The 24,875-nt window shown below is 46.0% G+C and overlaps 1 protein-coding gene and 1 long non-coding RNA gene across 3 annotated transcripts in view; one reads left to right on the plus strand and one right to left on the minus strand.

Annotated features, from left to right (window-relative positions):
• LOC308487126 overlaps positions 1 to 24,875 on the plus strand; it is a 44,847-nt gene that overhangs the window by 16,727 nt on the left and 3,245 nt on the right. The window contains exon 3 of the long non-coding RNA XR_013991677.1: positions 17,261 to 17,447. This is a non-coding gene — a long non-coding RNA (uncharacterized lncRNA). The remainder of the gene's footprint in view (positions 1 to 17,260; positions 17,448 to 24,875) is intronic.
• On the minus strand, positions 1 to 24,875 carry CFAP45 (cilia and flagella associated protein 45). 2 transcript variants are annotated; one of them, XM_081025063.1, is made up of 12 exons: positions 24,836 to 24,873; positions 19,523 to 19,648; positions 17,506 to 17,642; positions 15,476 to 15,620; positions 14,977 to 15,147; positions 13,661 to 13,839; positions 11,797 to 11,926; positions 8,140 to 8,286; positions 4,530 to 4,643; positions 3,756 to 3,949; positions 548 to 772; positions 1 to 199 (listed from the first exon to the last, which is right to left on the minus strand). In XM_081025063.1, the coding sequence occupies exons 1-12, from the start codon at positions 24,836 to 24,838 to the stop codon at positions 121 to 123; spliced, it is 1,650 nt and encodes a 549-aa protein (XP_080881189.1). In that variant the 5' UTR covers positions 24,839 to 24,873; the 3' UTR covers positions 1 to 120. The 2 variants fall into 2 exon arrangements, with proteins under 2 accessions (XP_080881189.1, XP_080881190.1); XM_081025064.1 differs by lacking the exon at positions 4,530 to 4,643 and having other exon boundaries at positions 2 to 199; positions 24,836 to 24,875.

A 24,875-nucleotide genomic window follows, 5' to 3' on the forward strand; every position in this document is an offset into this window, starting at 1 on the left:
AAGAGAAGTAGAATAGATTTAATCTGTAACTTCAAAATGTCTAGGTTAGCAGCAGTCATGGACACTCAGACTAGTTGGAATCTTCCCCTGAAAACATCCGGAGGGGCTTGGAGGTGCCCCTCAGTTCACAGAGGTGGCTGGTAGGATGTTAGCTTTGCGCTCAGCTTCAATGCAGTACTTCTCAGGAAGGCCGGTAGCTCTGCCAGGGAAACACAGGGTAGGTGTAAGGGGAGGGTGGGACCAGAGAGTAAGTAGCAGGAAGTGGGCTCTGGGTGGCTTACAGAACCTGGGGCCCTACACCCCCAACCCCACTCCCACAAACCATCCCCCAAACATATTTCTGTCAAGTCTCTAGCATCCTACCAAGTAGTTCCCAGAAAGCCAGGAAAACCCAAGTCCTAGGACTTTCTGCTGGAGCCCCCTTCAGAAGGCAACATCCCTGAACACCTATGTAACACCCCTTCAATCCCTGAATCCCAGCTTTCTAGCCCGACATGCCATCTCCTGGGGAAGGAAAGAGGAACGGGGGGAACAGATAAAAGTGTACCTCAGCTCTTCAATCATTCTCTTCTTGATGTCTTTAATACGCTCACACCGCTTCTGGGCCTCCTCTTTGAGGCGTCGGCCCTCTTCGAAGGTGGTGATCCGGTCCTGCACCTGTTTCTGCTGGTTCTCACGCACCTGGCGCCGGAGCTCATTGGCATGCTGTAAGCGCCCTGTGGCTTTTTTCTCCTCCTCCCGCCGCTCCTTTTCAATCTGCTCTCTCTGAGCCCTGGAGGAGGGACACAGATTATGGGGTAGACTGGGCTGAGCTGGCTCTGCCAAGGAAAGGCCCTAGGGGAGCCTCCTGGGTGGGCTTCTCCAGTGGACGTGTTTCAGAGACCACAGATCTCCACGCTCTGGCCCTCTTGTTTTGTGGCTCAGAGATCAGCTCCAAAGGCTGCCTCTGCACATGCTCCCCAAGTCCTGCCCAGCCAGTACATACAACTGTATGCCACAAGCACGCTTAGAAGGGCCCCATGCTTAGCTTCATGCTCTGCTGTCACTGTTTTGAAATTCTTAATAACTTTTGAACAAGGGGCCCCACAATCTCATTTTTCACTGAGCCCTGCAAATTATGTAGCTGGTCCTACATCCAGAGTTTTATCCACTGGAAGCTATTGTTCCTACTCTTCTCTCTTATAAGAATGCACAACTCCTCTCCAGCTTGTTCTAAGATATCTCTCTCTCTCTGTCTGTCCCTCCCTCCCTCCCTCCCTTAGTACCTCCTTCCTTTCTTTCCTCTCTTCCTTCCCATGGACCGTGACATCAGGGGGGAAATAGCTAATGTATACTAGTTAGGCTCAGAAAAACTCTAATGAAATGTATTCACATCTCTGAGGAAAGGCAATCATAGCTCATCTTATCATTTTTTTCTCAATGTAATAAAAAACAAAATGTAAAATCATTTTAGGCAGGGATCTCTCACCTTCTCTGCTCCCTGGAGTCACTCACACCCCAACAAAGGTACCAAAAGCATCATTTCACTTACTCATTTCCCTCTAGCCATCTTCTAAGATGCACCATAACTCATACATGGGGTATCAGCTCAACCCCAGCAACTCTTTTATACCATGTGAGCACCTCCTAAAATTCAACTCCCACTACACAGCCTTCTCAGTTTATCAAAAGAGAACTACTGAATTCCCTGCCCCTCTGTATTTAAACACCAAATCCCCACTGCTCAGGCACATCTACAGCAGCAGGAAGACTCTCCTCTTTGCCTTGTCATTATTTTTCTATATAGAGACGTTTCCTATTGTTTCACATTTTGTGAAACAATGGAAATAGGGGACCTGTATGTGTCACTAAAGAGCCCCTGGGGGTGGCCAGCAGTTGAAAATCTGAATGGGGAAGAACTAGGCCATTTCACAGGGTTAAAGCAAGTGATCTTGGAGCCTGCCTATATTACAATCCCCTGGGACCTTTCTAAAACTACTGATTCCTGGATCTCACCCCAAACCAGTTAAATCAGAATCTGTGGAGGTAGAGCTTGGGCATCAGTGCTTTTTGAAAGCTCCTAGGCGTTTCTAAGAACCACTAGGTAGAGTCGGTCAGCTATCTCTGCTTAGTCAACAGGCTGGAGTTAAAGGCATCCCTCTGTCCAGAAGCACGAAGTCCATATATAGGCCGTACAAGAGGCCATGTTTTTGAAGTAGGAAAAGTTGGCTATGGCAGAGATGCACCTAGCACTTGAAGACACCCACTATGGTAGTCACATGGCCCTGGAGACACTAGGTCTAGATGCTAACCTAGAACAACAGGTAAAATTGAACTTCTCCAAATGACTGGTCTAGCTTTAATAACTGGCATCAGGCAAACAAAGCAAAGAACAAATGGGTCAGTGGCAGAAGTAGAATTTTAATTTCTTTCCATTAACATTTATTAGTGCCCGCTAAAGGCAACACAGATGTCTAAAGGCATAGAGGCTGAGGAGGGCACTCTGGAGCCCAGGGGCAGAATCTTTGGGGCCATTAAGGAAGCTGCCTTCTTCACCAGGTAGCCAGAGACCATGGCATAACCCTTGAGGGTAGGGAAAGTTAGAGCCAAATTGCAGCCAGTGGGGACAGGCTGCAGTTCAACATAAGACCAGTAACCTGACTCTGATAAGGACAGAGATTTCTGGATCTGCTCTGTCTCTGGCCAGGGGTCTGGGGGTCTGGTCTGGCATGTGACTAATGGGCCATGCCAAGAAGAAGGACTTAGAGCATGCAAACCAAGCAAGCCAGGCTGCACCTTTCAATCTCTACTTATCTGAGTATAATTTCAGTAATTTTGTATCCCAACCCCCAATCCCCAATTCAAATTTTGTTTCATTTGTTTCCTTTTGAAATTTCCTGATCTTATGGAGTCTGAACTAGAGCAAGAAGGGAGTCATTCCCAGTTAGGCCAGAACAGTTAAGAGTCAGGAGAACACCCCAGGGGCCAGGTCTGGTGGTGGCAGATAGTGCCTAATAGAAAACAGAGCAGCTGTGACTGCTGACTGCTTTAGGGGTGGAAGAGGGGGCAGGGACAGTGAGAGATGTGAACACATAGCTTCCACTTATGTGCTGGAATTATCATTGAGCCAACAGAAAGAACAAAATAAAACGATAAAGAGCTGGCAAGGCAGGAGGCACGGATATATGTATACATGAGGTTCATCCAAATGAGTGTCTAGCATCCTTCCTACATGAATGGACAAGGACAATGTTTTATTCATCTCTAATATATCCCATAGCCCGCAACACAGAGCCTTGAACACATGTGCTTAGTACAAATTTGTCAAATGAATGGCAAAGACCTCCCTTAAAGCCCTGATCCAGTGACTCACAACCATTAGTGTTTGAAGTTCTCTCCATCTCTCCTAAACCTCCCTGCTGCCGTTTAATCCCTACCTTGTAAGGTGGGGATTGTGGGGCGGGGGGGGGGGGGGGGGGGGCGGGCAGAAAGGACCAGATTTATACCTTTTCTTACACCTTTAACGCTTCAGGGTACATAATCCCAACAATCCCCAATTCCTTCAACCTTTCCAGGTGCTTTCCAGTTCTCTAATCACAAAATTCTTGGTTCAAGAGTCTGAAATATTTCAATCGTCCTTCTGGTTAGAATGACCCCACCAACTCAGTCAAGGTGGATGTGCATGTCTGTGGAATTGCCAGAAAGCTCCTCTACCCAATACCGGCATCCCTGCCACAGGGTAAAGAAAGAAAACCAAGGTTCCCAGCTCCTCCTACCGGAGGATCCTCTCGAACTCATCCCGGTCCCGTTGCACCTGAACGGCTAGACTGTGCTCCTTGAACGCCACCTGCTCCAGCCGACTTTTACGCAGTTTGGCTTCTGTTTCCATCTTCTTCAGCACATTTTCCCTTTCCTTTCTGCGCCACTCTCTGTCTGCTACTTCCTGGTTGCGCTTGGCCCGCAAGGCATCCTGGGAAAGGAGAGGGTTGGGAGACCAGTGAGGACGCAAAACAACCTCCGCACTGACCAGGTGCATTTGGGAAGACACTCCCTCACAGACTCTGTCTGACACAGCCTGCTTTGAGAATCTCCGTGAATTTCTCTGGCAGCAAGGTTATCATAGGAAATGGAGTCCTGTCATAGAACTTTCAGGTCAGAATATACCCCAAAGGGCCATCTTGTTCTTCCATTCCACTCATTCCAATTCTTTCCCTATACCTCAAACACCTCCAGACAGTCCTGAAATTGCTTCTAGTTTTAAAAACTGCTAATGATAGAGATAGCACTGTTTTCTCTGTTTTTCACAGTTGAGGTTGAAAGTTCTTTACAAAGTAGCCAAAAACTTCCTCTTGAATCTTAAGGACTTAGGCATAATGCACTGCTTGGTCTTTGCTGCCATTGGCGCTGGGAGCAGACCCACCCTTTCTTCTCAGATAACTGGCTCATCTCTTCTAAATCTCCACCCACAAGGCCATTTTACATTTTAAAGGCTGTCAAAGGAATAGTAAAAGATTGGGAGAGGTTGAGGGAAGCAAAGACTAAGTAGATACCTGTTCTGCCTGGTAATCCTGGGCCTTCTCCTGCATGGCCCTCAGGAGGGCAATCTCCTTCTCTTTCTCCCTCCGTATTCTCTCCTGCTCAGCCTCAAACTCTGCTTCTTGAGCCTGCCAAAAAGGAAAGTCTGCCCTGGGCCCGACTTCACCGGCCCTGTCTGCGGACCGGTGAACCTCGCCCGGAGAGCACAGGATAAAGCATTCACCTTTCTCAACCCACCTGACTCTCTTAGCTTCATTATCTCGCTGCAAGCCTTACAGAGAGAAACCAAGCCCCTGTACCAGTCTGTCCAGTATATCCCCTACCACCTCTGGACTCCTTATAGTAGACCAGAATGACTATGTATCAATGTATGGAAATAGAAACCAATTAGTGTTTGTAAAATGCTTTCTCCCGTATTATCCCAGAGGATCTTCTCATCTCATGAAATAGATATTATAGATGAGGAAACTGATGTTCATAGAGATTGAGGGTCCTGCCCAAGGTTGCAGAGCTAGTCACCTACCAAACAGGATTTGAATGCAGGTGTCCTGAGCACAGCCTTCACGCTCCTTCCACTACTTAACAATTTCCAAGTTGCAAAGCCACTGGGCCAAGTTTCTAGAAGTAACAATTGTGACTCCCCTGCCTGTCTTATAAAGTACAGCAGGTAGAGGTTATCTCATCAGTTCCTGGGCAAATGGCCAACACACAGGTTAGCAGATACTTAAGGAGTGAACCACCAAAATTAGCTCCTTTTGCTACTTCTCTGATAAAACAGATATATTCCTAAAAGCTTCCCAAACCCAGCTTCCCAATGACCATTCGAGGTCAGACATAAAACTAATGGCTCAGGTTGGGTGGAAATGTGATCTTCCCATAGAGAACATTCCCTAGACCCCATTCTACCTGCCCACACTTCTGTGCAGCCCAGTGCGTTGCCTGCTTGTGAGCTGTGCATGCTGGCTGTGTGTCAAGCTGGTCTCTCTGTTCCACCTTGCTCTAGATGGCAGGCAGAGAACTCTGGAGGCTTCCACAGCCAATTAGCTCTCAAGGGGCAACCGTGGCTGCAAGAACAGAGACCCCAATGAGGTCACGAAAGGGCTTAAAGCATACATGGATACTCACAGTGGGCTGTGGGCATGCCCAAGTGCCTGATCCCTTTGCCAGTCATCAGCCTCTCGCAGCTACCTCTGCCAATGCCCTCTCCATGTATGAAGACAAGACATCTTCCTCTGCTCAGAAATCTATGGTGATTCTTCACTATTCCATGCTTCCAGCTCTGCTCAAGGTCCAAGGCAATCCCAACAACTGCTCTCAGCTCTCTGGTATCACCTCATTTCTTATCATGACTGCCACAGATGCTCTGCTGCAGCCAGCAAACCTGTTCACCAACTCCAACACATGACTGGCTTATTATCACCACCTTCACCAACTCAGGGAAATAGATTCTGAGTTCCATGTGATGTACATAGTATCTAGATATGTTCAGCCTCGTCTGACAATGGACACATATTGAAGCATTCAGGACATTTTAATCAATCAGTGACTAGGTTCACAAGGAGATTGTAATGATTAAATGAATCAACATGTGTGTTACGTGGGGTCTCTGGTCCTGCTCCCCGCATAAGAACACAGGACATGGTGAGGCCAAAAAGGAACACCAACGGAGCCATGGATAGGGGGTTCATACCACTATAGTCTTGCTAGCAGCTGGGTTGGAGACACAGGAAGCAGGAGCCACACGATCCGCAATCTGCTGTCTGCTTCTCTGCCAACCAACCAACCCCAGTTGCTAGCTGCAATCCGCCATCTGCTTCTCTGCCTGCCTGCCTGCCTGCCTGCCAACCCCTTGCTAACTGCAATCCGCCCTTGCTAGCTCAGCCAAGGCAGTTTTATTAGTGGCTAATGGCTAACAGGTAACAGCTGGCAGCCAACTAGTTACTGTTCATGGTCATCTACTGCCTAAGCCAGCACCTCTCCACGTGAGGCTGAGAGCCTAGAAATTGTTCTCTGGGACTCTGTCCCCACAACATGTGAAGCACTTGGCATAGAACCTGTGCACAGATTAAGGGCTCAACAAGTGGCAGTTGTGTGATCACTATTGTGGGGACAGAATCCCAGAGAGCAGTTTCCAGGCTCTCGGTCTCACGTGAGAAGGTGCTGGCTTGGTTCTTAGATGGTCATAAACTGTAATCAGATGGCCATCCCCTGTGGCTGGTTGGCCATCAGCTGTTACCGGTTAGCCATTAGCCACTAATATAACTGCTGTGGCTAGTCTAGTGGGTTGGTTGGTTGGCAGAGAAGCAGACAGCGGGTTGTGACTGGCAAGGGGTCGGTTGGCAGAGAAGCGGACTGCGGATTGCAGCTAGCAAGTGCAGTTAGCAAGCAGGTTGTGGATTGTGGATCATGTCGATCCTATCCTGTGTCTCGCCAGGCGTGAGACTGGTGCAGGAAGACCCCTTGCTGGGGTACTGATGGATGTTTGCTTTTGTGTCTCCACCAGCCTCCATTGAGAATATAGTGGTATGACTCCAGTATCTATGGCTCCGTTGGTGTTCCTTTTTGGCTTCACTATATCCTGTGTTCTTGTGCGGGGTTGGGGGTGGGTGGACTGGGAGCTAAGTCCCTGCATTACAACTATTATGCATGAACCATCTATGCTTTCTCTCCCCCGCCCCCCTGCCCGTCTTGCATTCTCATTCTGTTCCCTGTATATCCTGGCATCCAATAAGAAAACGAAAGCCAGTAAATAAGCTTTGTTGAGCTTCACTTTCTGTGGTTTGCCTTGGGAGTATGTAGGTATATCCCTATGCCTTTTCAAATTATACCCACACCCTCCCCTTGTCCATAATTAAAACTCTACTATAAAGTATGATGTGACCTCTGTCGTCACGGAACCTCAAAACTAGAAGGGAGACAGGACCAACACATAGAATTAAATAAATTTCCTGCTACCTTGAGACCATCCTTCTCTTTTCACATAAATCCATGTTCACTCCATCTAAACAGTGCTTAAATGCTTTTTTTTTTTTTTGCCTGCCATCATTCCTCAAAGACCATTACCCCATTTTGCCCCAGAATGAACCTGCACATTCCTAAACTGCATCTCCCAGTAACTTTTGCAGGCATTGCCCTCTGCTCTATGATGCATTTGTTATGGGTTCTACAGTGAGGGATGGGGGTCTATTTTCTGAGTCTAGCACCCAGTACAGGATTCCCAATATAGGAATTTTCACAAGAAATTTATGGGGAAGCTGACTCATGATTACCGGGGATATAATTATCCAGGTCATGAGGAATCCACAGATAACTTTACTTTCACCAATAGTTTCAATTTTCTTCCCTGCCTGCACCTGACCCTCATTCCAACTTCTAATCAAAGGTGTTAACAAGGATAATAATACCCTAATTTGTGTGCCTTTCCAGGCTGTCTGTTAATGAACAAGTGCACTGGCCAAGATGAAGAGGAAAAGAAGCCAGGCTCTTGAACTAAGGACATGAGTTTTAGAATGAAGACAGGGCTGCCTTGAGTTGAAGTCCCCTTGGTTCTCAGGCCTGTCTTTCCCTATGACAGACATTCCATTCCTGGCCAGAAGACCCAGGCATCAGAAACCAGCTCCCTACCATCTTCTTCTTGGTGAACTCCATCACCATCTGGTCTGCCAGCTTCTCCTGAGCCAGCAGCTCTGCTTTCTGTTTCTGGCTCTCGTCATTTATGCGCTTAATCTCAGCTTGTATCTTCAGTTTTTGCTGGTGCCTTTGTTCCATGTCCTGCCAGCAAAGGGAAGAGAGCCTCAGAGTAGAAGGGCAAAAGACCAAAAGATACTAGCATACTACAATAGAGAGGCACAAATAGACGCAAGGAGACAAATGCTTCCATTTCTATCCTTTGTTAAAGAGGTCGTCAATGACCTCTTCCAGCCAAATGGCCTCTTCAGTCTTCATCTAACTTCATGGAAGCCCCTGTTACTGTTGACCTATATATACTCTCAGGAAGTAGAGGATCTTAAAATTCTAATCCGCGTCTCCCACATGTCATGCTAAACCCCATCCGTGTGGCTTTGTTCATGGTATGTTCCTCCTGCCTTTAATTTTCTTCTCCTATTTAAACCCAAACTTTTGGTCATCATCAACAGTAATGATTTAAATAATAAGTATTGCCCTAATTGGGTACTTTCTATTCATTGGGCACATAATCTATCTCTGACACCTAAATACATCCCAAAACCCTGAAAGGTAGGCCTTGTTATCGCTCTCATGCAGATGAAGAAACTGAGGCCTGAAGTGTAAGTGATTTCCCCAGGGCCATACAGCTAATAAACCCCAGAGCAGAATTTTGAAACCTGGTCTGTCAAAATTAAAGTTCCAATCTTCTCTGGAAGTCTTACTTGACTGCCCCATGTTCAATTCTCTCTTCTCTTCTGAATCTCTGCACTTAAGATAGTGCCACACCTCCTGGGATTTAATTTTACACTGCTTTGTATGTCCCATGCATTTCCTTTGTGTTCATTCTGTCATAAGTAGAAGACAGGGACCATGTGTCACATTTCTTCTCTTTCTCAATAGCATGTAGCCCAATGAGGAAAACAGAAAACACTCAATAAACTATTGCTAAATAAGGCAGGGAAGTGGGGGCCAAAGTGAGTGGCATGTGAGAAACAAAAAATCGTAAACACAGAGAAACACAATGAGCAATAGAGATCAGAGAACCAGTGTGATCCTCAATGACAAGCTCCCTTCTAAGTAAGGAGCCTCTGCCTTTTCCAGCCATAAGCCTTTGGAAGCTCCAGATGATAGGACCACTTCTGAGCCCGACCACGTTCTCAGGCCCCATTGTGGAGGGACACTGGAATTTTGTGCTACTGTCTCCCTACACCCTACACCCTTCCAATCAAACTCAGACTCCTTGCTTCTACCCATCAAGTCAACCCCCCACACACACTGTTTCCAGCTCCCTCCATTTCTTCAAAGACTGAGCCCCTTTCCCTGGCCTTCTGCTCCTCAGTGCAGCTTCTGCCTTGACTCATTCAAAGCAATTCTACTGTCTTTCCCCCAACCTGGCTCACTGCCTACATAGTTCAGGGCTCCTTCCTCCAGGAAGCCGTCTGCCTCTAGCCAGGGCTATGTGGCACCTGAATCATGGCTACCAGGATTCCTTCACTCTCACTGTACCCAAGTCCTTGTGCACTCCACTTTTCCTCTTCTGCTCCTCCAACTCTCACACTCCTTTTTCTCCTTCTTCCTTTCTTCATTTCCTTTCTACTTCTTCCCCCCAGTTTTAGGCCTGCCACTGGTACCCCAGGCATTCTATAATCCCATTGACCCTCAAAGCTAAAAAAGCTGCCAACCTCTGATTTATGACATACATACAATCATGTATTTACTTTCTTTGCCTATTTACATTTTAATTTGTGTTTTTGTTAGTTTATATCATTTCCAAGAAACCAAAGGACTTTTCGTTTCCCATCTTTGAAGCCATTCCAAAGCAACTGCAGATGAACTCCCCTCATTTTTCTCCATCTTGCTAGCAAGGTGGTAAAAGCTGCTCTTGTGCTACCCTGAGATGATAAGGCAAGTCTAAGCTGGAGGGGCACAGTTTTCTACCTTAAAGTTGCCTAACAATACTTCATGGAGACTCAGGGAGTGCTTCTTAGAAGGACAGCGAAATGACAGTGACAAAACATCAGTCTAATGGTGTTGACTCGGTGACACCTGGAACTTTCTCAGTGAACCTACCAATTCCCACTCCCCACAATCTAGTTGGATTTTCCAGCATTCATTTCTCACCCCTTTCCCTTTGTATTTATCCCATGCCTCTCCTTCCTGGCCCTTTCCCTCTCTTTCCTGAGCCAGGAAATTTGCCAGGTTGTTCTGTCTTCTTGGCCTTGTTGGTCTCCTTCTGAAGCAGTTCACAAGGCTACATGCCCCCTCATCTTCCTTTACTATCCAGGTGATCCTCCTCCTGTACCAGAGGTCCTCTGAAAAGCCATTATAATCATAAGGGCATCTGTGAGACCCTTCAGGAGCCCCTGTCACTCACCACCATCAAATGCACTGGAGATAACAATTCAATCATCCATGAACATGGGGGAGGAGAACAGAAATAAAAGCATATGTTTTCCACAAATTAAATGGCACCTCAAGAAAACAATCAGACAAATCAGACTTTAGGATATTCTTCAAGTCAACTAACATGGATGCTTCAAAATATCAGTGTTATAAAAATAAATGAACTAATGAATGAAAACGGAAACTCTTCTAGATCAAAACAGACTAAAGAGACTTAAGCGAGTGATTCTGGTTTGGGAAAAAGAAAACAACTGTAATACATTTTTGGAACAATTGGAGAAATTTTAATATGGATTAAATACTAAATGATATAGAATCATTGGATTTGATTTTTTGATAAGGGATGTGATAATGGTATTGTTGACATGTAAGAGAATGTCTTCAGAGAATGTTCTTTGGAGATGCAGACTGAAGCATTTAGTAGCACAGTGTCTTTTAAATAGTTTATCAAAATATGCATATACATCTAAAAGAGACAAGCAACTAAGGCAGATATTAACAATCATTAAATTAGTGAAGCATTGATTGGTGTGGTATAATTCTTTCAACTTGTCTTTGTGTATAAAAATTTTCAAAAGGGAGAAAAAGAATAAATGCTCCAAATGCTTGCCATGTCCCTGACTGTGCTTTTGTGTATTCCAAAAGACCAAATAAGGCAAATGGAACAGCTTTTTTTTTTTTTAAGTGTACTTAGTCATCATTTATTTTGCAATGGATATGCCTACTAATTTTATTTAGGCTAACAGGAAAAAAAGGTTTGGCTCCTCAACACAATTAATGACATCTGGATGCTATATACTTTGAATGTGGTAACGAACAGCAGGGAGCCTGGAACTAAGACACTACTACTGTTCATCTATAAAGTGTATAGCATCCCTAGATAATTAAGGGAAGACTATAAAACATCCCTCTGTTTATTTGTGTAAATCGTGCAGCCATATATTTCCTTTATGTGTCCATTCACATGGACATGTCAGTCTTGGACCCCAGGTCCCCAAGAGTCAGAGAGTCTCTATCCAAATCACTGCTCATCCCCAGCATGGCGCCATGGCCAAATAAATGTTTAATATGCCAATAAAAAGTTGATGGTGATGGTGTTGTAAAATGAGTATGTGCCTGGCAGAAAATTAGTCTACTCCCTTAAACCCCCAAATTTTGGAAGGCTTTGTTGCTGATGCTTGTGGAAGTTGGCATATCTGTCCAGCCTGTTACCCTGAGATCCTCCTTGTGGAGCTGTTCTATGTATTCCAGCAGCTGCTGCTTCTCCTGCTCCCATTGCTCAGCAAGTAGTGATCGCCCCTCCTGGTTCTTTTCCATCTGCTGCACAATGTGCCGTCTTCCTCTGGAGGGAATAGGGCCACAGTGTCTTAGAAATCGAGGGTCCAAGTCTCTATGCTCCAACCTCCACCCAAATAACTTTCAGCATGGGAAGTGTGACAGGAACAATTTGAGAAGTGCCTAAACATTGCTATGCTTCATGAACTCAGACCAAAGTCCTTCTGCAAAGTGTCGCGAGTGATCAGTTCTCTATTTTCCTGGGTCTGGGACTCACCCTTCTTGATATTATTCCATTTCTTCATTTGCTTCCCAAGAGTTCACTCCACGTTATAATGTACTTCCTCCCTTCCAGTGTATAAAGAGCTTCAGAAATCCTACAACCTCCCAAGCCTTCCCAGAGCCACACGGAGCTGGCTTCCCATGCTGGCTTCACAGAGCTTCAAGAGTTCAAAAGCCCACAACTTCTTCCTCCAGTATCTCTGCTATCACCCTGAGTATCGTGTCATCCAAGACTACCTCCCATGCCTAGTTTGCCGACAGTCTTTCTTATATTCTATCGCACATTTTGAGACAGCAGCTGGTGGACAGGGCTGAGACTGAGGAACCAGTCTCTACAATCAGTGCTGCCCATGGCTCCCTATGTCTTTTGGGATATCAATAGACTTAGAAGCACCCATACACTGGGGTATATGAGTAAAGGCTGGAAGAATGTGAGAAGACACAGATTAGGATAAGAATCTAGGGCAAAGAGTATGAAATTCACATTCAGATAGAGCACTCGAATGGCTTCATGACTCTAGATGAAATAAACGGGAGTAATGAGTAAGTCATATGGAAGCGGGTTTGAACTCTATAAGTATAAAGACCAGCTCAAATCATTAGAGCTGCCTAATGAGGCAGACATTTTTCCTCGATTGGAGCTATTTATACAGAAGGTGAAGAGCCACTTAGCCATTAAATCAACTTTTATTGGGAGCCTACTATAGTCCACCAGGTACCTACTAGAAATCCAGAGATGAATGGTGCAAGAGTGCAACAGAATACAGGTGGGGAGAGAGAACTGCCATTCAGTGTGGTACAAGTACTATTTATAGAGGTAATTCTTATATTATATGGTTGGTGTTCTAAATCTAGGACACTGCCATTCTATAATTTACCTGCTTTGGGTCTTGCCCTTTTCTGCAAAACAAAGGGGACTAAATTTATTCATTCTAATTATTTCATGTATTAAGTACCTACTATAGGCCAAACACTCTGCTAGGCCCAGGAGCTACAGAAATGAATGAGACAGGGACCCTGTCCTCCATCTAGTAAGGATCAGAGAGCCAAAGTGCAACAAGTTGTGTGCTAGGTATAAACACAGTGTGATGGAACACAGAGGACAGAGTCACCAAGCCTACTTGGGGAAGAGAGGGAGGCTTCTTGGGGGAAGTGACAACAAAACTATATACTCGAGGAAGAGACAGTGTTTTCCAGAAGAAAGGAAAGAGAAAGATATTCAAAGCAGCAGGAACTTATGACAAGACCTGGCATGTTGGGAAATGGGAAAACACATAGAGTGGATGGCAGGAAATGGTGAGAAATGAGGCTGAATTGGGGCCAGATTGCGCAGCATGTGTTATAATCTTGGAAATAAACTTTAGGAAGTTCTGTGGTTCTAGGAATGACTTCATAAATGTTTTGAGATAATAATAGATGATGATAATGGCCATTTCTCATCTCTTCCCTCTGGGAAAGGCTACATGGACCTAAAGATACATGGAAATGACAGAAGAAGATGCAAAAACCACCTCTTTACCGTATTCTTTCCTCCTTCCTCTTCCTGTCCCATTCCTCCTGCCTTTGAATGGATTTCTGCCGTTCCACCTCCATCATCTGATCCAGTCGCTTCTCTTCTGCATCTAGTTCTTTCTGGATCAGCTGCTTTTCCAGGATTTGGGCATCCCGGATGGCATGGCACTTGGCATTGAGGATGATCTGAAGAGTGGAAATGAAATTGTGGCACTAGGTCTGGGAGTAAGGTTAGGGAGGAATGCATCACGAGGGTGTAGAAGTTGGAGGGGGCAGAAATGGGAGCAGAGCACTATCCAGTGTGCTGTAAATGCACATAGCAGCTTACAAGCACAGAAAAGCAAGAACATTCTTATATTTGCCCTTCCCCTTAATATAGTTCAAACCTAACACTTAATGGGCTCCTAAGTGCTAATTTGTGCAAGGAGAGGACCAGAGTAGCGTCTTTCAGCATATTGGGTCTTAGTGTTAGGGGGTCATAATCACTCTTTGGGAATATGATGAAAGCTATTGCCCCCTTTCCTCCATAAAACTCACTTACATATAGACACACAAAATCTCCATGAAATTTCAGAGGTTTGTGGTCCCCTTAGGGACCCATGAACCCCAGTTAAGACCCCTGTTCTACTCCTCAGGGAAACTAAAAACACTTGCAGAGGCCAAGCCAACAAACTTTTAAGCTGGAAGAGCCCAACATCACACCGAAGGGGATAATAACCCAGGGTCATCAATAAGAACCATGAAGCAAAAGCTTTAGAAAATAAATGAAGATATAAGTAGAGATGTACCTGAGAGAAAGAAATAGATGAAGGGGTTGGGGCGTCCACATTTTTCATTGGGTTGAGAAGTGAACCACAGGCAATGAGAAACAAAATAGAATTCAAATGAGCCTCTAGCCTTTGTGCTTTCAGCTAAAACACTTGAAAAAGAACCCAATGGCCTGGATCACCCTCTGTGGCCAGAATTAAACTAGCAGGATAAAAATAAAAGTAATATCCCATTTATTGATCAATCCACAGTTTGCAAAGCCTCTCCCATATTTCAGCTTATTTAATCCTGCCAATAACTGTGCCAAGTAGTTTACCCTTGGACTTTACAGATGAAGTGAGGTTCAGGGAGGGCAAGTGCCTCGCTGAAGGTCACACAGCAGCTCAAAGCACAGCAACCATATGACAGATGCAGCTGTCCCCCAACCCCCAACCTCACTTCCCCTCTCCAGCCAACCCCTCACTTCACTTTTCCCCCTTCTTGCCCTGCCTCCAGATGGAACCAATGCTGTCCAGAGTTTGAATAAGAGGAGGGAAGAAATGCAGGGCCCCCCACCTTGTTCATGTCCTTGAGCTCCTCCTCCTGCTCCATCCGCAGCTTGTTGGCTCTCTGCAGAAGGTTCTGGGCCCTCTCCTTGGCCACCTCCTCTAGGTCACTGAGCTTCTTGTTGTTCCTCCAAACCATTTCCTTCTCTTTCATGACTGTCTTGCGTGTGGTCATTGCATCCTACAGGAGACCAGACTGCATCAGTGTGGGATTAAAGCCTGTGTCCTGGCCACTAGCCTGGCTACCACAGGTGACCCAATATGATTTTGCTTCACTCCATCATGCTATCAGAACCCAGAATTTTCTCAGCCTGACTTCATCCTCGCCACTCCCGTTGCCCCCTAGTTACTCCCACAACTAGGCTTCATTCTAGAGCATGTCTCCATCCATGCCTTGTTCCAGGGTCCCCTAACTAGATCCCCAAGTTTCATGGAAAGCTGGCCCTCTCCCCAGTACGTCTCTCTTCTGCCCCCCATCTATTGAGACCAGGGCTCAGGGGCTTAGCTACCATAATGGCTTCCTTTTCCTTCCTGAAGGCCTGCTCCCTGGCCTCGAGTTCTTCTCTGGTTAGCACATGGGATGCCCATTTGATCCGCTCAAACTCCTCGGGGCTCATGATAAGGGACTCCCCAGAGGGATCCTTGGTGGGAACGCTGACATAAGGAATGAACAAAGTTAGGGAGGGGAAGTGAGAAAGAGCTCTCGGCACCACGATGTAGGCTTCTCTGCTCTCTTCCCTCCCCTCATCATTGCCAACCCTCCAGCATGAACATGGCCAGTGGTAGGAAGGACTGCCAATTGCACTGTGGGTCCACTGGGAAGAAGACATCCAGCAGAGGGTGAAGTAGCATCACAGGCTATAAAAAGACATTTTAAGAACTTTCTCTAAAAGGCCCAGCCTTCTTTGTGTAGCCATCCATGGCCCTCCCACCAATATACACATATGTCGATCACCCACATCAGGCCCAACAGACCACCCCCTATCTCTGAGTCCACCACACTCTGCTCTCACTGCCCATGTTATGGCCAGCTGGGTGGGGCCTTTATCCTCGCCGGATTACAACTCCTTCAGGACATAGTCTCTGTATTAACAACATTGGTAGCTTAGTAGTCTGGCCCAGTGCTGGGCACAGAATGAGAACTCAAAACAAAACTGTCGAATTAAACTTTAAAAATGGATTATTCCTCAAGGATGACATAAAAAGGACAAGGGGACGCCAAACGGGTTGAAATGGATGCTAGTGAGAAACCTAAACACCCTGCCCATCCAGACCAGAGAGAAGCTTTGAACTCTAAACATTAATTAGAATGTCTGATCAACAACAGTTGGAGACGTGTCTGTAGACCCCTCCTTTCTAGCTGCCCAACCATTCAACAAACCAATAAGTAATTATAATGATTACAAACAAACGACATACATTAAAGACGGAGGTGGGAGAAACAGGGGGTGGGAATAAAGCTGCTTCTGGGTGAGGCCATTTAACAGGCACATAGCAATGAGACGCAGCAGTCTAAGGCAGGAAGTGAAACCTCATCTAATAAAACTAGTGTGGGGGGAGGTCCAGGAGGTGGAGCAAATGAGTGGTGAATTTGGAGATTAGCCAAAATCTCATGATTCACTGAATGGCACGGCCCCAAACAGTCTGGAATCTGGAATGACCAGGAATGATCTGAATCTGAGGCAGCATGTCGTGGGCTTTCAGCAGCCCAGACAAGGAGACAGCAGCTTCAACTCCAATGTGTTTTCAGGACTAGACCCCTCCAAGAAGGAACAATTTCTCGCATCCCAGGGATGGCCACAGGGCTTCTCACCATTTTTGGCCATTTAATTCCCCGGACTGACCAGATGGTGCTGCTGGAGCCTTGCCTCCCCAGCTCGTGACACAGGCAGCATTTTATAGCAATTCAAACTGTTGGAAGGTGGGGCCAGAGTAAGAACAGTTTCAGGGAATGAAGCACTTGCACAAGAGCTAAACCACCGAGCAACAGTACTGTCTCATTTCACATTGCTGAGTGAGGCCCAAATCCCACAGGAGGGGCCAAGCAAGGAGGCAGCTCCAGTGGGGAAGCTGTGCTAAGCTTATCCCAAAAGAACCCAAGAGCCTGTGGGAATTTCTTCTTATGGCCTCAGAGCCTGGGTAGAAGCCAGGGGGTAATTAGGCAACCAGTCAGTTTCCCTTTGCTTCAGATTCCTGATGCAGTAAAAAGGAAGTGACTCATTTGGACCATTCCCTTTACCAAGTGCACTAATGGGGGCTCAGGGAGGTCCCACTAAGCACCTCCCTTCTACCAGCCCTGTAGGTCCTACAGCAGCCAGAAGAGAGGAAAAAGAAAGAAGCTGGGAACCAAGGGTAGTGGAAATAATAGATACAAGAGGGGAGAAACAGAGACGCCAACATGAAGAAGAAAGAAGGAGAATATGAAACAAACAGGGGAAATGAACACAAAATAAGTGGAGACTTGACTGACAGTGAAACCAGGTGAGTTTTCCCTTCACCCAGCTTTCAGCAGACCTGGGTTTGGGCCCTGGGTACTCACATGAGTTTCCGAACCATGTCCCTAGTGATGAGCTGGATGGTCTCCGGCTTGTGGTCCAAGCCCAGAGCAGTGAGAGTTTTCTGAATGGCATGCTTATCTCGGAGCAGCACGATGGGTCTGTCACTCTGGGCCAGAGGCTATGGGTTCAGCAAAGACAGCTTAGAAGCTGGTCATCTCACTTCCCATTGGTCAGGCCTAACTTCAAGTGTAAACTTCCCCTCTCCTGGGGCTTTCACCCCATCCAGTGGCAAAGGAGGCTGGCTGGGGCCCAGACTGCAGAACCATCAAGAGTAGCTAGGGCACTGAGAAAGCAGCATCGTGCTCTACACTTGAACTTGGCCAGATGTGTTCTGTACTGACCAGCTCTTCTGAGAACAAGGCCTCTCTATAACTTGTGTGCATACTCCTGAACAGATAGAAAGAGAGGTTGCTAGTGTGTGTTCATTCCTAACCTAAAACTATCAGGAATGAAAATTTTAGGTCTCCATCTTCTCCCTCCATGATTTATGAAAGAAGGAATAACTCTCTCTTTGATCACACTGTGGGCTTGAAGCAATACAATTTGTTACAGACTCATCCAATCTATGATATTCACATTTTTAGTGTTTTCTAAGGATTAGATTAATTTGCTCTGATTCCCCAAGAAAAAGGCCATATGGGGGAAGTTAGAAATGGCTAAATGGCCTGGTAGAGACCTGCCCTTAAATCTAATGTGGTGAGGAAATCAGAGAGTTCAAATTCAGCAAGAATACAAGACATATGTTTTTTCAAAAATTTCTGACAGTGAGAGAGTTAGGTAATAAGAAAATGAAATAACTTATTTCAGGAAATTTTTGAACACAGGAGAGAATTTCATTTGTCATTAATGCAGTAATTGTGATCCTGAGTGGAGGCAAAGGGATGGCCTCAATCGAGGTCCTTCCTGTCCTGAGAACCTCACTTTGCATAGAGGTCCCAGAGTGCTGCTGCCACTGTGTGCCCATCTCTGCTTCCAAGTCATGCCACAGACCCCTTCTGCCCCCTACTGCCGATTGAGAGACTTCTTAGACTCTCACCCAGCAATAAGGCCAAAGAAACAGGGCCAGGAACGGCATCGTTCTGACTGCTCCTTTTGCTAGCCAGCAGGACTACTCCTAGAGAGTCTTTCCAAATCTATTTTCGCTTTGACTAGAAATTACATTCCTTTGATTCTTCCCCTTGTCAATAGGAAAGCAGCTGCAGAGTGGGGGTCTTCTAAATGCAGAAAGATACCTGTCTTGAACCCTCTGCAAAGTCCCTTTTGATTCCCAATGAGGATAGTGAGGAGCAGGGATAGGTATCACCTCTCCTCTCTCCAGCCCACCTGCTGCCAAAGGTATTCACGCCACCACTGGCATCTTTCCTCTCTTTTCTCTCTCAATCTCTAAATACCCTTCTCTCCATGTCTCATTCTCTTTCTAGTCTTGCCTCTCTTCCTTCTCCCCTGGTGAACTCCATCTGTACCAAGATTATTCCAAGTAATGCTTTAGCTCTCCTTCTTAGACTAAAGAAGTTGTCAGCTTCTTTAGTCAGGATGGCAAATAAAGCCCTGCTCGTTTCCCAAAGCTAAGAAATTATTTTTGTTGAGCACCTGGGAAAGGAGGATGACTCTGTGGTTTGATCCAATGTTGTTCTTAGATGAAGGGGGAAATATGTTGCTCTGTGTCTGCAAGCTTGGTCCAGTGGCCCTCCAATGTTTTCACCATGGAGTGTTCACTGAGCAACTATCAAACTCTCTGCAGCCAAGCCTCCCCTTCGAAATTACAACAAATTTTCAATGCTGTGCAGACATGACGCTTGTATTAGTGGAGAAAGCCAGGTGTGTGGTATACATGGGCCACACTAGATGTCAGGGTTCAACTGCTAGCTCTCAGAACTTTCTTCTGTCTTCATCAGAGAGAGGGGCTGATGTGACCAGTGCTAGCATTATTCCGAGCAACACTAGTCCAGGTCACTACCTCCAGGTGGTAGCTACCTGGAGGGGCTGGGAGAGGGTTACCTTGATACCTCCAAAGAGGCTCTCATCTACTTCGGAGCTCATGGTTTTGGTCCGATAGCGAGTCCTATTCCTTGATCTGTTGGAAGTGGTAGAAGAACACCTCAGAACACCAGTTGTGTGTAACGGCTGCAGAAAGAGGCAGAAAGTTTGGGCCATCAGTATTGAGTGCCATCTGGATCCTTGGCAAGGTAAACACACTTCACCAGCCCATGCCAGGGTAGGTAGGGGTGCCTGCAGAAAAGCCACTGAGGGAAAGCACCTGAATGAACCCTGAAATGTAGAGGACACCCCCACAGAAACAGAGGGCTCTCTAGGTAGGGGCCAGGCACACTAGCTCAGTGAGAAGGAGTATTTCTGTAGTCCTTGAGCTGAAGGCCAAGTCATGTTGCCATATGGAAGAAAGAAGGAAGGAAACAAGGTGAGAGGATAACCTCATTGTTGGCCCAGTCCCAATTTCCCACAAGGACACTCTCTTGTGAGGTCATCTGGGCTTGCCTCCCCAGAAATGTATTGTGTCCTCTTCACGTCCAATCTTCTCAGCCTGAGCTCCAAGCCCCCTCCACAAACAACACTATTATTCGACCTCTTTCATGTCTCCATAATCTCACAAGGTTATAGTGGGGAGCAGAGGATATTAAGGATGGAAAAGCACCTTGCCTCCTGCTTGGCACACAGTTGGTGCCTAATAAACTTTAATGGATGAATGATGACTAATTGCCAGCTACAATCAGACAAACTAGTACATAATGTCCACCGTGTGACTTTCACTCCCAGGACCCCTTTAGTGTGCATTAGTCAGTTTTAACCACCCAGTGTCTTCTATGTTTGGAGATTTCCCCTCTAATGAGGTTTGGAGACAAGGTTCATCTCTGATTATCAAAGCTGAAGACACCAGATATTCGTTTTCCAAGCTTCGGCAAAACCAATCAGATCACCGAAGCCTGACAAGGGACAGCGAACTAGTGATGCAAGAAGAAGAACAAGGAAAACCTTTCTGGAAAAGGCAGCAGTCACAACCACACCTAGTGTCTAGGGCAGTGCTGATAAAGACACTAGCAGCACCTCACAGCGAAAGCTGCCAGCATTGGAGGTGCAAAACAGCATCAAGGGTCCTCACCAGACCAGTGCAGTATTGTGTTTTTGGCCTCTGTTCTAGCTGCAACTGCTCCCTTCGTTCCCATTTACCAAGCCTAGTTTCCCAGCCTTGATGTCAGGTCCGTGAGCTCTCCCAAATCCTTAAAGTTCTGTCTCTCATACTTATAACAGGAACCCTGACTAATACAACCTCATTCCCAAAGCTCATCCAGTTTCAGCTCAGTCCCCAGAGGAGAAGTCTGTCTCCAGGAGGTGGCTTCTGTGAGGACTGTGGGACAACTCCAGGCTTAATCCAAAGCTGATTCAATTCTCACTTTGCAGGAGCCCACATCTCTCACAGTTATCTAAGCTGGGATGTCTTGGGGAAATGAGCTATACACATTGGGTCTCCCAAGCCTGGGAATCAGCAACTGTCAAAGGGACAGAATGGACAGGGAAATGGACTGTGCATTCCAGGTCACTAAACAATGGACAGTGTGTTTTGAAAGCTTTCATCTACCATGACCAACCAGACACCCCAGCACCTCTTCTACCTGTTTCAGGTTTTCACACTAAATTGAGCAGTTATTCTCCAGCTGGCTCTGTTCTGTACAAGGAGCACTACTGTGTGTACTCTTCCTCACTGCTTGGCACAAGTATCAACAGGCTTGCAGAGGGAACGTCCCTCCATTCGCAGCCACAGTCAGCCCCAATGGAGCAGACCAAAAATGTTCAGATTTATTAAAAAGCAAATATAGCAGCCCCAACGATGCCTAACAACAGACTAAAGCAACAGACTAAAGCAACAGATGAGCAACTGTTCCCCTTTCCACCAAAAATAAAATAAGAGGAAATGAATAAAAACTGCAATAGATGGTACTGAGACTAAGCATTGGGAATAACTGGAAAAAGTGGAAGGCACTGGATCATGAGCGATAGTGTGAGTGCTGTACACAATTAAGGGAAAAGATGCAGTCCTAACACATAGTAGGAGCTCAATATGCATTTGATGAAGAATTGATGAATGAAAGCAAGCAAGATGACCTCTCAAGGGCTGCAGACCAGACTAAGACAGAAGCCTTTCTGGAACATGCCTGCCTGAGTCCAGGCCACTCCACCACTTCACATATTCCATATCACGTACAAGTATGGCCTGCATTATGGAAAATTATGTAGGTGAAAGGGCTGGAGTACAGATGGAAAGTATTATTATTGTTTTGCATTTGTTTTCCTATTTCTTTTCAAGGGCTTCTGCAGGTTTTCTCTTGTCCACAAGTGTCCACCAGGCTACGGGTTCCTCAGGGCTGACACTGCCATCACCTCTTTCCTATGATCTTGGTACCCAGATCAAGAGGAAGTCATTCAAAAGATACTCAACTGCCTGAGCATAGAAGTCAGAACAGAGGAAGGAAAACAGATGACCACAGAAAAGTAGCCACTGGGCAGGGCAGAGGGAAGCACTGAGATCTAGGATTGGGTGGCAGAGAAAACCTCACTGGGGAAATGCTGACTTTGAAACCACAAGCCGTACACCAGGATTAGAATAACCAGTTTGCCAAGAGTAATAAGAAGGATTAGAGATGTCACTGTGTAAAAATACTGGAGAAAAATGAAGAAACAAGCAGAAATGGAAAGTTAGATCCTTCTGGACCAGAGTCAGTAGCCAAGAGGTTCTTTCAAGAGGTGAAGGGCTGATTTTATTTCTTGCATGACCAAATAAACATCCCCAAGAAGCTGAGCAGTGCCTAGAAGAAAGCCTGTCTAGTTCTTAGTGGGAGGCAGCTCTTGAGAAAAAGGAAGAGAGCCTGATAAAAACTGGTAGTAATAGCTGAAGAGGCAGGAGGGATTGGGGAAGATGAAGATTGGGCACAGATAAAGATGCCAGCCCAACTTTAATATTTTCATTTTGGTGACCTAGCTGACTCCCTTTCTCTTCAAAAATCATCCTATCCCAGGAGTATAAATATTTGGCCACTGCTCAGAGCTCTGGGAGAGACTCTGATGCAGTAAGATTAGCTGGTCAATTGGATGATGATTTTGACTTAGTCATTGATATAGGATAATCTCCATACCATATTGTTTTAAAGAAAACAGAATATAAGACATGTAAGTACCCCTATAAAAATGTTTGTATGAGGATATGCACCCATAGTGTGTTACTGAAAGAATTTTCACAAAAATGTTTAATTTCAGGTGAGCATTACCATCTTAAGACATTTCTTGTATTGAATAATTTTTTGCAATGAGTAGGTAACTCTTTTTATGATCAGAAAAAAAAACACCCAAAACTATTTTTATTTGAAAACGAAACATAACAGTGGACCTGATGCTCCAACTCTGAACACAGGAGACTCCAGCCCTTTAAAAACTACAGCATTTTATGTCCCAGGGCCCAGGATGTTCAGCTCAAATCCAGCAAGACAGAGCTGGGACAGGATGGTGTAGAGTTTCCCTGACAAAACTGGAACATCTATCAACTGAACAAAGCTGAAGGCATGTTCTTTTCTGGATGTCCTCTCCACCCTGGATCTAGCTCCTCCTTTGCATATAGGTTCACTGCAAGCTAGCAAATTCAGGATTTGAGCTCTTCCTGATTCTACTTCCTTTTTCTATAAGCTTTGGTTACTGAGAAGGTCGGGATGCTTAGGCAGCAGGCACCCAGGCTTTCACTAAGTGATCCACTCAGTTTACCTCTTTCTTCAAATGGAACCAGGTGGCCATCTGTCGGATGCCTTCTTAAGACAACATCCTAGTCAGTACTGAGGTTCATCCCTCCTTCTACAAGATGTTGTTATTCCTTGTTTTTAAGGGTCCTGGAGGTCTGCCTGGTTGTGAGCCTCCCCACCAACACCATCTCTCCCCACTCCCCCAAACACTCTCATAAGCTAGCGAGCAGCATCTCTCTTTTTTTCTCTCTCTCATATACACCTGGCCTGCCAGATGAGCCGAGGTCACTAACTTGACTTGCTGCTTCTCAGAGGTTCCCTTATGCCCAGTCCTGTCCAAGGGATTTCAGAAGGGCTCAGTCAGCAGAGCAAACCCCTTCCCTGAGCGGCCCTTGGATGGGGAATCCCTGATCTGGGTGCAGAGAAGCCCACAAGCCTAGCCCTGATGCAACTCACTGATCAATTTGGGCTTAGAAATATGAAATTTTTAAAACAAGAGAAAAAAAAGCACAAACTTTTACTGTATGCCCTTAGATGCCAGGTGTGATGCTAGGCCCTCACAGACAGATATACACCACTGTGCCTGTAAGGCACTGAGGAGAGCTAGGAATAATATACAGAACAAACGCCTAGGTGAAAAAGACCCCACTGCAAAACCTTAGGTAGGTCTCAGAAGAGGGGAACTGCTCTTTTCTGGAGACTTGTTTATCTTGTAATTAACAAAGCTCTTCTGAAATCTCTACTTGGGTACCCTGCATTTGAACCACTGAGCCCCAGAAAAGTAGTGTCACCTCTGGGCAGGAAATATGTCCACTAGTACACACAAGGAGCCACCTTTGCCACTTAGGTGTGCCCTCAGAAATTCAAACGTTATTTCCAATACCCCAAGGCTCCAACACCTATCCTCCACCCACCTCCCTTATCATTCAGGGACCAACACACTCCTCACTGGAGCCTAGACATCCCCTGCATAGCTCCTCCCAGGCCTGCTGCCCTTCTCAACCCTCATGACCCTTGTAGTCCTTTTCAGGCCAGCCAGACCAGTCCCAATCCCTCCAGGGTCTTTCAAAACTGGTACCTTCCTCATTCATTCATTCATTTGCAAATATTTGTTTAGTAGCAGCTGAGTGACCCCAAAACCCAAGTAACAAAAGAGAAAACTGAAAGTCAAAAATATTCTGTGATTTATGTGTTGTCACTGCTAGTTAGTGTCAGACAACCTGTCATCTGGCCTCGTCACCAGTGTTTTTTCCCCCTCACATCCCACAACCCCCAGCCCATAGAGGCCCCAGTCTGATAGTAGGGGGAAAAGGTTGGGACATCCCTTTCTCCCCAACTTCCACGCTCAGCATCATTTTACACTTTTAATTCCTATCGCCGCCCTAATTCCTCTTTTGGAAAAGCAAGTTCCTCAGGACTTCCCTTGCCTCTTCTAGGGGTGTCCTCCCGATCCTGGGCCTTCCGACACCTTCTGCACTCCCCTAGTACTCCATTTTCCCGGCTCAGAAATCCAACCCAATTCAGAACAGTTGAGGCACCACCTGAGGTTCTCCCCCATCACCGGGGACCTCACCATCTCAAACCGAACCTCCGCCGCCTCTGCTGCCCGCACC

This window comes from Rhinolophus hipposideros (assembly GCF_964194185.1).
Source record: "Rhinolophus hipposideros genome assembly, chromosome: 19".
NCBI classification, from domain to species: domain Eukaryota; kingdom Metazoa; phylum Chordata; class Mammalia; order Chiroptera; family Rhinolophidae; genus Rhinolophus; species Rhinolophus hipposideros.